Genomic DNA, 14,632 nt, shown 5'->3' with positions numbered 1-14,632 from the left:
CTGCCTTCACTGCCATCCCTCTAAAAGTAACCTTTAATAAAAACAAAACTAGGTCTAAAGAATAGAACAAGCAAAATGCAGCACTTACCTGTTTACCACAACGGGTCTTATTATTAGGTTAGAGGAGGAGGGTGGGTGGGAGGCACTACCCCTGTAGTGCCTTGGGTTCCTCTCCTGCGTTCCTTTATTGGGAAAACCTACCCAGGTAAGCTTGCGTTACACCAGCTTCTGGGTCCGCTTCGCGCTTTTAAAAAAAACTTTTAAATTTAAACTGTGAAACAAACGTAACCGCGTCTACAAACAGACACTGTCAAACAGCCCTTACCTGCTCCGCCGAGAGAATGAGGCCTAGGCCTTGGAACTGCGCGCCATTATAGGGGAAAAAAAAACCTACCCAGGTAAGCTTGCACTACACCACCTTCTGGGTCCGCTCCACGCATTTTAAAAAAAAACTTTTAAATTTAAACCATTAAACAAACGTAACCGCGTCTACAGACACTGCCAAACAACCCTTACCTGCTCTGCCAAGAGAGTGAGATGATATATCAAATGGATATTTTTAAAAAAATCATCTCAGTGGCTCAATGGAAATACATCAAAATGTACAAATAGTATTACTGAGACCCCTGCACTGTCATTACCCTCAATAACGTTTGCTCCAATGTGCATCTCTTATTCATCTCTCCATTTGCTTCACCAAGGCAGTCTCCCAGATCACCTAATGGTTTCCTATTAAGCAGTTAACTGGGACAGATGATAATATATTGCTAATGCCAATGGGTTTGTAATCCATACATCCGAAGTAAAGCTCTGGGACTTGGATTCCTGTCCTATCATGGTAGCTAGTGGAATTTATATTCAATTAAAAACTCTGAAATGCAAACCTAATCAAATCAATTAGCTTTGAATTCCAGACTTACTCACTGAACTCAAATTCCAAAAGCTGCCTTGGTGGGATTTGAACCCATGACCCGGTAACATTCAAAACCAAAGTGCTGCAGATGCTGGAAACCTGACAGAAAAAGAACATAAAATGCTGGAGCTTCAGCAGGGTCTGGCAGCATCTGTGGGGACAGAAACAGAGTTAATGTTTCAAGTCCAATGCAAGGTTTCTCCTCCGAAGAGTCTGTTTGTGCTGTATGACTATATGAGTCATATTGGACTCAAAATGTTGACTGTGTTTCTCTCTCCATGGATGCTGCCAGATCTGCTGAAGCACCATTCTGTAAAGTTGCACCTCAGCCTCCTACACTCCAAGGGAAAAAGTCCCAGCCTACCCAATCTCTCCTTATAACTCAAACCTTTCATTCCTAACAACATCCTGGTCAATCTTTTTTACATCCTTTTCAGTTTTATAGCATCCTTCCTCTTGGAGAGCAAGCAGAGTTGTGCACAGTATTCCAAATATGGCCTGACCAATATCCTGTACGGCTGTAATAACAGGAAAGTGACAGATCCATGATCCAGACGAACATACAAAAAAAAATTAAAGATTTTTCCTCTCAATTTCAGTCCTGACAAATTGTTCTTGTTTCAAAGGGTCACCCAGGTCAGCAAGGTCCTAGAGGACGCCCAGGTCTGGACGGGTGCAATGGTACCATCGGATCTCCAGGTTTTCCTGGCAGTGCAGGTTTTCCTGGATCTCTAGGATTCCCGGTAAGTAGAGAACACAATTTGGGATTTGTTGGGGGTTTTAAAAATTGAATTTGATTTGGCTAGTTTGAATAAAAGGCAGAAAGGTTTGCATTGATATAGCGCTTTCACAATAACTGGCCATATCAAATTGTTTCACACCAATGAAATATGTTTTGAAGTGTAATCAGCTGTGTAATATAGGAAACTTATTTGCAGACAGCAAACTCCCACAAACAATGTGTCCGTGATTCAACAGATCTGATATACGATAAATATTGTCAAGGTCACCAGGGAAACCTCCCTCGTTGATCTTTATAACAGTGGACAAAAACAACACTGTAACATCTCCCCAAAAGGAAGCCAACTTCAACAAAAGCTCCCTCATTTCCACTCTGCATCATCAGCCTTGATGTTGGTACTCAAGTAGTTAAAGGGGAACTTGGACCCATAACTTTTGAGTTAGAGGCTAATGGTGCTACCAGCTGAGGCACATATCACACAGAGGACAATCGGTGATTCCACTATCAATCAACTGGTGGCAAATTTGTTTCCCCACATAAAGTAAATAAGGATCCATTTATTAGACTGTCATCATGGAGAATATTGTAGCTGACTTCAAACTTATTCACGTTCAAAAGGAATAGAATGTCATTGTGTCATTGAGACAGGAATTGAATGCTTGAATCAATACTCCTTTACTTTTCTTGTCTTAAAAGCTAACACAAACTTAAAATTTTTTTTTAATATAATGGAAGGGGACAAACTGGAAGTTTAAGAAGGAAATTGAAGGGAAAATTAGAACAAGGGAAGTCAAGAAAGACAACGGTATCCATGAAGCAGAAAACTCAAAAAGGGATCATGCTGGAAGGTTGAGTGAAATAGGAGTTGATGGGAAGGGTGAGGGCAGTAACAAATTAAAATACTATATATGAATGCACAAAGTATTAGAAATAAGATGGATGAGCTTGAGGCTCTTTTGGAAATTGGTAGCTACGATATTGTAGGGATAACTGAGACGTGGCTTCAAGTGGACAGGGCTTGGGAAATGAATATTCAAGGCAATACGTACTATCGTAAGGACAGACTGACGGGTAGAGGGGGTGGGGTGGCCATGTTGGTAAGGGATGATATTCAGTCCCTTGCGCGGGGGGACCTATTATCAGGGGATGTAGAGTCAGTATGGATAGAGATGAGAAATTCTAAGGATAGAAAGACCCTCTTGAGAGTTATCTACAGGCCCCCAACAGTGGTATGGATGTAGGGTGTAAGTTGAATAAGGAGCTGAAATTGGCCTGTCGCAAAGATGTTACTACAGTCGTTATGGGGGATTTCAACATGCAGGTAGACTGGGAGAATCAGGATGGCATTGGACCTCAAGAAAGAGACTTTGTGGAGTGCCTCAGAGATGGATTCTTAGAACAGCTGGTGCTGGAGCCGACCAGGGAGAAGGCAATTCTGGATCTGGTATTGTGCAACGAACCAGAATTGATCAGGGACCTCAAAGTGAAGGAGCCATTGGGAAGTAGTGACCATAATACAATAAGCTTCAATCTGCAATTTGAGAGGGAGAGGGTACAATCGGAAGTGACAATATTTCTGTTGAATAAAGGGAACTATGGAGCTATGAGGGAGGAGCTGGCCAAAGTTCAACGGTGCAATACCTTAGCAGGGATGACAGTGGAGGAACAATGGCAGGTATTTCTGTGTTTCATGCAGAAGTTGCAGGATCAGTTCATTCCAAAAAGGAAGAAAGATCCTATGAGGAGGCAGGGGTGGCCGAGTCTGACGAGGGAAGTTAAGAAACATATAAAGTCAAAAGAGAAAAAGTATAACATAGCAAAGAATAGTGGGAAAACGGAGTACTGGGAAGCTTTTAAAGAACAACAGAGGATTACTAAGAAGGAAATACGCAGAGAAAAAAATGAGGTACAAAGGTAAACTGGCCAAAAATATAAAGGAGAATAGTAAAAGCTTTTTTAGGTATGTGAAAGGGAAAAAAATGGTTAAGACTAAAATTGGGCCCTTGAGGACAGAAACAGGGGACTATATTATGGGGAACAAAGAAATGGCAGAAGAATTGAATTGGTACTTCAGATCTGTGTTCACTGGGGAAGACATAAGCAATCTCCCTGAGGTAACAGTGGCTGAAGGACCTGAACTGAAGGGAATTTATATTTGCCAGGAATTGGTGTTGGAGAGACTGTTAGGTCTGAAGGTTGATAAGTCTCCGGGGTCTGATGGTCTACATCCCAGGGTACTGAAGGAGGTGGGCCTAGAAATCGTGGATGCGTTGGTGATTGTTTTCCAGAGTTCGATAGATTCGGGATCAGTTCCTGCGGATTGGAGAGTGGCCAATGTTGTACCACCTTTTAAGAAAGGTGGGAGAGAGAAAGCAGGAAATTATAGACCAGTTAGTCTGACCTCAGTGGTGGGAAAGATGCTGGAGTCTATTATAAAGGATGAAATTATGATACATCTGGATAGTAGTAACAGGATAGGTCAGAGTCAGCATGGATTTATGAAGGGGAAATCATGCTTGACTAATCTTCTGGAATTTTTTGAGTATGTAACTCTGAAGATGGACAAGGGAGATCCAGCGGATGTAGTGTACCTGGATTTTCAGAAAGCCTTTGATAAAGTCCCACATAGAAGCTTAGTGAGCAAAATTAGTGTGCATGGTAATGGGGGCAAAGTACTGACTTGGATTGAAAATTGATTGGCTGACAGGAAACAAAGAGTAGTGATAAACGGCTCCCTTTCGGAAGTGGGGTACCGCAGGGATCAGTGCTGGGATCACAGCTTTTTACAATATATATTAATGATATAGAAGAGGATATTAATAGTAACATTAGCAAATTTGCTGATGATACAAAGCTGGGTGGCAGGGTGAAATGTGAGGAGGATGTTAGGAGATTACAGGGTGACCTGGACAGGTTAGGTGAGTGGTCAGATGCATGGCAGATGCAGCTTAATGTGGATAAATGTATGGTTATCCACTTTGGTGGCAAAAACAGGAAGGCAGATTACTCCTAAATGGAGTCAAGTTAGGTAAAGGGGCAGTACAGAGAGATCTGGGTGTTCTTGTACACCAGTCAATGAAGGCAGGCATGCAGGTACAGCAGGTGGTGAAGAAAGCTAACAGCATGCTGGCCTTCATAACAAGAGGGATTAAGTATAGAAGCAAAGAGGTTCTTCTGCAGCTGTACATGGCCCTGGTGAGACCGCACCTGGAATATTGTGTGCAGTTCTGGTCTCCAAATTTGAGGAAAGACATTCTGGCTATTGAGGGAGTGCAGAGTTGGTTCACGAGGTCAATTCCTGGAATGGCGGGACTACCTTACGATGAAAGATTGGAGCGACTGAGCTTATATACTCTTGAGTTTAAAAGACTGAGAGGGGATCTGATTGAGACGTATAACATTATTAAAGGATTAGACTGGAGGCAGGAAACATGTTTCTGCTGATGGGTGAGTCCCGAACCAGAAAACACAGCTTAAAAATACGGAGTAGACCATTTAGGACAGAGATGAGGAGAAACTTCTTCACCCAGAGAGTGGTGGCTGTGTGGAATGCTCGCCCCAGAGGGCAGTGGAGGCCCAGTCTCTGGGTTCGTTTCAGAAAATGTTGGATAGAGCTCTCAAGGATAGTGGAATCAAGGGTTATTGGAGATAAGGCAGGAACAGGATACTGATTGAAGAGGCTTGAAGGGCAGAATGGCCTACTCCTGCACCTATTGTCTATTGTCTATTATTATAACATTTATTTATTAGTATTGGAATCTGAGGTTCGTTCCCTCTTTGAGGTAACTTCACAGAATATGTAGCCATTCTGCAGATCACTCTCCATGCTGCTAAATACCTATGAAGAGATTAGTTAGCTATTGATTTCGATCTTGCTTACTCCAGGGTGAATCGGGTCTCAAAGGAGCCAAAGGAGAGCCAATCCAAATCTCAGGCAACCGTGATGAACTCAGGGTGAGTATGTCATATTGCTATTTTGATTCAGTCTTTCTAAGAGGAGTGGGAAATATTAGCACTAGGAAGTTGAACGAGGAGAAGGAGCTGGAAGTTCAAGTTTGAGCCCACATCCCAAAATTGCTGTTACTTACTATGTCCACATGATGGCGAGCTTTGCAATTATATCAGACATTGCTCCTCCAATAAATGGTGGGATATTGTACAATTGTATTAAAACTTGCAGCGTATTCTCATAGGAAACAAAAGTTGTGTTTGCATAGCACCTGTCACAAGTTTGGCACATCTCTAAGCCTTTCCAGCCAATGGAACACTTTGAAGTGAAGTCACATTGCAAGCATCTGCATTCCTCCTTTTCTCAGTGCAAGAGTGTAGCCAATATATGCACAGCAAGATTTCACAAGCAGCAGTGTGAGCCACATCCAATAGCAGAGCTCTCAGAGTATTCCTAGTTCCACTCTCACATATCATTCCATGCAGAATAATGTTAAACAAGCTATCATACCCACCAATCATTGACCTTGTTGTCACAACCTTGTCTGCATTAATGGAGTGTCACAACTGGATGGTTTGTGAATTTGGGTCAAGTCAACTCTCACAAAAGCGAGTTACTGTGAATGCTGAAGAACTGAAATTAAAACAGCGAGAGTTGGAAATGCTGTTTGAGTCTGACAGTATTTGTGGAGAAAGAAACAGGAAACTATTTTCAACCAATTTCTGACGATGCGACTTTCCCTACAAACCCTTCGATATGTCTCCGTTTGCCTCTCAAACATTTCATCCTTCCTGTTGAAAGATTCCTGCCTGAAACATCAACTTGTCCTGCGCCTCTGATGCTGCCTGACCTGCTGTGGGTTGTTTTCTCCAACTCCACACTTTAGCATCTCTGACTTTCCAGTACCTGCAGTCCTCACGATCTCCACGCCGGTCAAATATTTCCACCATGGTTGTTGACAGAACTCGCAACCAAGACCATCCTATTTTCCAGACTTCTACTTACTTCTTCTATTCCCTCCTGGAAACAAGGAAAGGTTCCCCTATTCCTCATCTCCCGCATTCCCCCCCACCCCGCCTCTGCACTCACTATTCAACAGACCATTTTCTCCACGTGTTGCCACCAGCAAACACTTGCCCCCTCCCTCTCAGCATTTGGTTGGGACTGTTTCCATCTTCTGGCCTAGTCCATTGCTTAGTCACATTCTCAGGGCACCTTTCCACACAAATGCAGGAGAAGCAAAACTTGTCATTTTACTGCTTCCTTTCTCACCAGCTAAATCCAAACATTCCTTTTGGATGGAATTCTCTTGACACGTTGTATTCTCTGCTCCCTGCTGTACGTCAGGGAGACTGAACACCGACCCGAGTGATCTCTCTCCACAAGCATTGACCCTGAGCTTTGGATGTTGTGTGATTTTAATTCTCTCCCCTTGTTCTCATATTGTCCTCTCTGTCCTTGATCTGCCTCACTCTCCCCAAGAAGCTCAACACAAGCCCAAGAACATGATAACAACACAAAGGACTGTGGGTGCTGCTGATCTGAAACAGAACTTGCTGGCGAAACACAGCAGGTCCGGCAGCATCTGTGGAGAGAGAAACATTTCAAGTCCAGTGACCCTTCTTCAGAAGAGAACTTCATCTTTCAATTCAGCACTTACACCCTTCTGGACTCAGGGTTGAGCTAAAATATCTATATTGTAACCTCTTTCCCTACTTTGCTCTTTTCACTTTACAAGTTTTGATTTTACTGTAGATTTTATCTTGTTTTAATATTGTTTTTCAGCCTACAGTTGTTCATCATTCTACTATTCACACCTGCTGAAGGCATGTTTTTAAACATATTCTTTATCTGTTCCACTTCCACTCCTTGTGGTTGAATCCCTACAGTCTCCCACACTAGTGCCAGCCTTCCCATTTGTTCTTTTTCCAGCTACTGCCTTATGCTGCTTAAAATCTATTACATGTCTAACCTTTCCACTGTCTACTGAAAGGTCACCAAAGCTGAAGTGTTAGAAGGAACCTTCTGCTCGCTGTAATATTTGGGTTAGAGGCAGGAGTTTGCTGGGTGGAGGAACACCCAAAGGCTGCTCCCTTCCTGCCTCCACCGTGGTTAAGTTCTGGGTTTTGAAGTCCATGATCACCTCCCCTGCTCCACTAACCTTTTAGCTGCCCGTTCAGAACCTCAGTCTGCCATTGCTCAGATTGAGCTAATTATTTGAAAGTGAGCACTGCAGATGCTGGAGATCAGAATCAAGAGTGAGGTGCTGGGAAAACACAGCAGGTCAGGCAGCATCCAAGGAGCAGGAGAATCGACGTTTCAGGCAAAAGCCCTTCATCAGGTGAGGGGGTGGTGAGATAAATGGGAGGGTTTGGGGCTGGGGGGAAGGTAGCTGAGGGTGCAAAAGGTAGTTGCAGTTGGGGGTAATGGCGATAGGTCAGAAGGGAGGGTTGATTGGATAGGTGGGAAGGAAGATGGATAGGCCATGAGGATGGTGCCGAGTTGGAAGGTTGGGACTGGGGTAAAGTGGGGGGAGGGGAAATGAGGAAACTGGTGAAATTCAAATTGATGCTGGGGGGTTGGAGTGTCCTGAGGCAGAAGATAAGGCATTCTTATTCCTGGCGTCAAGTGGTTAGGGTGTGATGATGGCACATAGATGCCATGGAGTTGGAGGGTCCCGAGGTGGAAGATGAGGCATTCTTCCTCCAAGCATCAGGTGGTTGGGCCACACCCTTGAGCTAAATATGGGTTGGCCTTTTGCCATCTCCTCACACCCTGATAACTGCAGCCCTGTGGGAAGATTGTCCCCTCAGTGGGTGAAGGTTGATTAAGACAATCAGCACCTAATTGAGGAACTGGGCATTGAGTAGGGCTTGCCTGCTGGAAGCAAATTCCTTGCTTCTATTCACCCCCCCTCACCCCGACCTGTGAAACCTCTCCCTCTCCTCCCCCAACCAATTACCTTACATCTGGATCCACTTCAATCCTGAAACTGAGTGGACATTCTTCCTTCAGTATCCTCTATGTGTGCAAGACCCACGAACTTCAGATTGGCTGGCAGCCCTCCACTGACTGGTACTTCCTTCCCCAGGATCTTGATTCAAGCTGAAGACCCACAGTCGGCCTTGTTTCTGCCTGATTGGCATGTGGTTCATCAGGCCTTCCTGGCACGAGGTCGCACTGATCTCCATTTGACCGATGACACTTGGTACACCTCAACATGATTCTGTCCAAGAACTCTATTTCTCTCTCCACAGACACTGCAAGATCTGCTGAGTACTTCCAATGCATCCTGTTTTCATTTCTAGTCAACAGTTACCTGCAGCTAAGACAGGCTGCTGGGTAAGAGCCAGAGTGCCATCTTATGGCATGCCTTTTGCCTTATGGGTAATCCTGCCCTTCTTCATCCAAACAGCACAGACAGAGAAACCTCTGTTTCTTCATTCTTGATGAAGGGCTTTTGCCTGAAATGTTGATTTTCCTGCTCCTCGGATGCTGCCTGACCTGCTGTGCTTTTCCAGCACCACTCTAACCTTGACTCTGATCTCTAGCATCTGCAGTCCTCACTTTCGCCCTGTGACAACTTTTACCCTATCCCATCTATTCACTTATTTACCATTTAACCAGCAACAAAAGCAAACATTGCTGGAAAAACTCAGCAGGTCTGGCGGCATCTGTGGTGAGAAATCAGAGTTAATGTTTCAGGTTCAGTGACCCTTCTGCAGTGAGGATTGTAGCTGGGAAAAGGTTGTTGTATATGGTAGAGACAGGTTTGGGGGAGGGGAGGGAGTAAATGGTAGGTGGAGATGAAGCACAGAGAGAGAGAGAGACAGAGAAACAGTCGGGCAGCCAAAGGGTTGAGTAAATGTTAGCCTGGGAGAATTACTCCCTACCAATGAGGATTGTAAAACACTTGTTGGTGTTTTTAATATCTCCTATTTTGTTTGTTGATTAACCCCGCATGCCAAATACAGAGATGTGTATTTTCATTTGATCTTTCTCCCCAACTTTCCCACAGGGTGAGCCGGGCCTACCAGGTTTGGATGGAGTTCCTGTGAGTATCTCAGTGGGAATATCTCAGGTGGAGGGATTGACAAAGAAAAGCTATTCTGTTAACTCATGTTGCACACTCACCTTGTTTTCACATTGAGTTTCTAGCAGGTGGAGTAACTTTGATTAGAATCATAGAATCCCTACAGTGTGGAAACAGGCCCTTTAGCCCAACAAGTTCACACTGGCCCTCCGAGGAGTAACCCACCCAGACCCATTCTCCTACCCTATTACTCGACATTTACCCTGACCTAACCTACGCATCCCTGAACGCTATGGGCAATTTAGCATGGCCAACCCACCGAACTTGCACATCATTGGCTTGTGGGAGGAAACCAGAGGCCCCAGAAAAAAACCCATGCAGACGTGGGGCGAATGTGCAAACTCAGCATTGACAGTCATCCCAGGCTGGAATTACGGAGTATTATGGGGAAATATCCAGGTCGCCCAATCAGATACACTTATCTCTCATAGAGTCATAGTCACAGTGATGTACAGCATGGAAACAGACCCTTCGGTCCAACCCGTCCATGCCAACCAGATATCCCAACCCAATCTAGTCCCACCTGCCAGCACCTGGCCCATATCCCTCCAAACCCTTCCTATTCATATACCCATCCAAATGCCTCTTAAATGTTGCAATTGTACCAGCCTCCATCACATCCTCTGGCAGCTCATTCCATACACGTACCACCCTCTGCGTGAAAAAGTTATCCCTTAGGTCTCTTTAATATCTTTCCCCTCTCACCCTAAACCTATGCCCTTTAGTTCTGGACTCCCTGACCCCAGGGAAAAGACTTTGTCTATTTATCCTATCCATGCCCCTCATAATTTTGTAAACCTCTATAAGGTCACCCCTCAGCCTCCAATGCTCCAGGGAAAACAGCCCCAGCCTGTTCAACCTCTCCCTGTAGCTCAGATCCTCCAACCCTGGCAATATCCTTGTAAATCTTTTCTGAACCATTTCAAGTTTCAATTAAGAGCAGGAACTGTGTCCAGTGGCGTCTGAATTGATATTTTAAATTGGGATGGTATAGTAACTGGATTAGTAATCTGAGACCAGGGTTCAAATCTCACAACAGCAGCTGATGGAATCTAAATTCTGTGAATTCCTTCAAGCTTGGTAATAGTGACCAGGAAACTATCAGCGATTGTCATGAAAACCCAACTAGCTCACTAATAAACTTTATGAAACTTTCTTTAGGGGTGGAAATTTGCCATCCTTACCTGGTCTGGTCTGGGCCTACGTGACTCAAGATTTGCAGCTCTCCCTCTGCATTAGCCTGGGAAACCAGTGAGTTCAAGGGATGGTCAACAAATAAAACAAGTAAAAAACAAAATTACATTATTGCTGAAAGTCAAAATTTTAAGGTTGTAAGCTCTGGCAATCCCAGTGCATCAAGCAACCCCAGATCCCACCTGGTATAGCATTGATAGCAGAGAGACACTCCCTCACTCCACTGTTAAACATTTGTCCCATTGCTCCCACTGCAGTGTTCCAAGTGTGCCCACTTCCTTGTGAATTTGCTGAATTTTACACTGCTTAAGAGTTTAATAAATAATGGTGCACTCAGTTTACATAAGAAAGCTCCTGAGTACAACTCTTAGGCTGTGCTGATGATTAGGCTTCAGCAGGGGCTTGTAACCTGACACTGAATATTTAACGTGCAAAGGCATTTCACTTGGCATTTGGAGAAAATGGTCAAGTTAATTCAATTGAAGGGCACAACATCTGGATATGAAAAGGTGTGCAAGTTTTATCCTTCAATAATTGATGTCTGAGTGTTATATCTTTGGACTTTAAATATTCAGCCTGAAAGCCCACTGAAGCCTGACCTACCTGTTCAGATTTAATCTGGTCCATGGATGAATTGTCTCTTTTTGCCTTACAGGGTCCAGCGGGCTCTCCTGGATCAGATGGTGCTGTGGGTCCCAGAGGACAGCTGGGTCTTCCAGTAGGTATACGTTAGAGGACCACCTTGTGTCTCATTCCGTCTACCTGCGTGGTCACTGATTTGACTTAATTATTGTCACATGCATTTTGTTTCACAATACAGTGGGAAATGTTGTTGTACAGTGTCACCATTCTCGGCGTCATCTTAAAGCACAGAAAAATAAACCAAAACATAGAATATCAAGGCAGAAAAACAAAGAAATAAAGAAAAAGTGTCCAACTTCACAGTCCTTCTTGTTAAGTGCTGTTTCTAAGTGCTTAACCTCCTCTGTTTTTCTGATAAAGCAAATAGTGTCATAGAGTCACAGAAATGTACAGCATGAAACAGACCCTTCGGTCCAACCCGTCCATGCTGACCAGATATCCCAACCCAATCTACTCCCACCTACTGGCCCATATCCCTCCAAACCCTTCCTAATCATATACCCATCCAAATGCCTCTTAAATGTTACAATTGTACCAGCCTCCACCACACCGTCTGGCAGCTCATTCCATACGTGTACCACCCTCTGTGTGAAAAAGTTGCCCCTCAGGTCTCTTTCATATCTTTCCCCTCTCACCTTAAACCTGTGCCCTCTAGTTCTGGACTCCCCGACCCCAGGGAAGTGACTTTGTCTATTTATCCTATGCTTGCCCCTCATGATTTTATAAACCTCATCCTCCGACGCTCCAGGGAAAACAGCCCCAGTCTTTTCAACTTCTTCCCATAGCTGAAATCCTCCAATCCTGGCAACATCCTTGTAAATCTTTATATGTAAGTGATTACCTACACATCACAGTTAACAGAATCTCTTACAATATTCTGCTGACCTCAGACTCAAGTATTTAAACTGTTGATGGGGCAGATCCAGGCATTAAACCAGGCCCCAGAGAGCAGTTAGCAGGCCAGTAGCCTGTGCCAGAAGTGTTACCAGTTGCCCTGATCTGAGCAGTTCTTTAAAAGCTTGCTCGTGCTCGCCTAAACAGTTACAATTTTGCGACGTAATTGTCAAAGCAGCACCAGCAGTTGAGCAGGAAGATCCCAGGGTCAACCCTGGATCTCTGTGAGCTAGGTTACACTAATATTAATCCTACTCTCGCTGGGCTCGTGCAGACCATTCGACATCATCGAATATCTCAGACCATATCCCTATAGCAGAGGAACCAAGAATTCTGGACTGGCTCCCTGCTCTGATCAAAGGTAGCAGTGACAGGGGGTTATAACTGACCTGAACACCTCTTGAAGAGGAAATCAGCCTGTGTTATTTCATCAGATGATTTTGCATAGCCCAGTGATAATCATGTGTATGGACAGCAGGCTCTCATGGCTTGAGTTGAGTGTCAATGGGCAAATTTTTTTTGACAGTGATTGTAATGTATTGATTTAGAATCAAATCTTTACCCAGAAATCCTGGTCTTAAAATTAAACGCTCATTGGTTTGCCAATGGGTATTATGAGTGGCCAGTCCTTTTCTGGGTTATTTTGCAAAAAAAGCAATTGATCTTTTGATCTCTCTTTCCTCAGGGCCGACCTGGTCCCCCAGGCTTTCCAGGGTTGAAAGTAAGTAGTGCCTCATGTTAATTGTGACTGTTCATTCCAGACTATTTTAGAGGGAATATAATCCACACAGCACCATGTTTCAACCCAAGACTATCGTATCGATACAGCTGATACATTTCAGGGAATCCCTCTGTCCTTCTCACTGGACTTGACCTTCCTTAGCTCTCTGCGTGAGACCTATCACAACTCACCAAACCTCATCTCATTGCCATCGCCCTGGAATGTTACACCAGACCCCCAGTTGAGCTTGCAATGTGGGAAATCCCAAAATAGAAAATTCCTGTCTCTGGCTTCCACCAAACCCACTCTCCGTAATCAATTTTAGCAGGCGAGATGCCCTCCCCTTACAAGACTGAGCAGAAGGATTCACAGTAGCTGGCTCAAGATGGCCATTTGTTTGGGTTTGTGCCTGAGGGTCTGGGTTTTACACTGGCAGGTGACAGGTGCCACTTGGCTTTATATCTGGGATTGTGTGCTATAGATGTGGCGGGTGCCTCTGCCTGTTGCTATCATCGTTTGAAGTCGCCTCAAATTGGCTTTGATGCAGGAAACAGGAGTTGGTTGTTTTCTCAATCCCATTTGCAGCCTCCTCCACTCACCCCTTTGTGTTTCTGTCTTACCTACTGTTGATTTCCTACTCATCACAAACTGCTATGGAAATATGAACATGGTGATATAAACCACACACAGTCAAACGTACACACAGACAAAATCATACATGCACACACACAGCCATATACACACACACACACACACACACACACACACACACACACACCAAAAAACATGCACACAGAGTCGTACACACATACAGACACTCACACACACACAGAGTCGTACACACAGACACAGTCATACACACAGAGGCACACATGCACACAGTCATATAGACAACAAAAACACACACAGAGTCATGCACACAGAGACAGTCATACACACAAGTCATACACAGTCATAGATGGAGCAACACACACATACACGTTCACATACAGTCTCCCACAGACACAGACATATGTACACAGTCTTATATACACACACCACAGCTGTAGCTGGTATCAGTGATGTCCACCAATGGTCACCCTCATCTGGATGCTGTTATTATGTATGAAGTGATCCTCAGCTCTCTCAGAAGCTGCTGGTTTTCACGAACAAACCACTAAACAATAATGGGAATGTTCACCCTTCTCTTCAAGCACATAAGTAAAATTAGCGAGCTGCTGTGTCTCATCACTACTTCGTTAAATTTGGTTGGGATTAAGATAGATTTAACGCTACTATTTTTTTGCAGTTCCACAGTGCTAACTGATTCAGTGTGATGTGAGGGGCAATGGCACTGAGCTATGCAGTCACATTGCTGACGTGTTCTGTTTGTAAAGAGCTCTCGGTTTCACTGCTTACGTTCTGGGTGTGCTGGTTTTAATGATAAACATGGTACAGTGACTCAGTTGAGGGCCATTTTAAACACGTCATTTGACTGCTTCAGA

General features: G+C 44.2%; 1 protein-coding gene across 4 annotated transcripts in view; it reads left to right on the top strand.

Annotated features, from left to right (window-relative positions):
- Nucleotides 1-14,632, top strand: part of col4a6 (collagen, type IV, alpha 6) — a 418,566-nt gene that overhangs the window by 253,164 nt on the left and 150,770 nt on the right. For all 4 annotated transcript variants that reach the window (XM_060832451.1, XM_060832452.1, XM_060832449.1 and 1 more), the window contains exons 7-11: nucleotides 1,540-1,656; nucleotides 5,541-5,609; nucleotides 9,623-9,658; nucleotides 11,547-11,609; nucleotides 13,113-13,148. In XM_060832451.1, the coding sequence (XP_060688434.1) occupies nucleotides 1,540-1,656; nucleotides 5,541-5,609; nucleotides 9,623-9,658; nucleotides 11,547-11,609; nucleotides 13,113-13,148 (321 nt within the window). The remainder of the gene's footprint in view (nucleotides 1-1,539; nucleotides 1,657-5,540; nucleotides 5,610-9,622; nucleotides 9,659-11,546; nucleotides 11,610-13,112; nucleotides 13,149-14,632) is intronic.

This window comes from Hemiscyllium ocellatum, chromosome 11, assembly GCF_020745735.1.
Source record: "Hemiscyllium ocellatum isolate sHemOce1 chromosome 11, sHemOce1.pat.X.cur, whole genome shotgun sequence".
Lineage (NCBI taxonomy): Eukaryota > Metazoa > Chordata > Chondrichthyes > Orectolobiformes > Hemiscylliidae > Hemiscyllium > Hemiscyllium ocellatum.
Note: the sequence above shows the minus strand (reverse complement) of the source record. Positions and strands in the feature narration are given on the sequence as shown.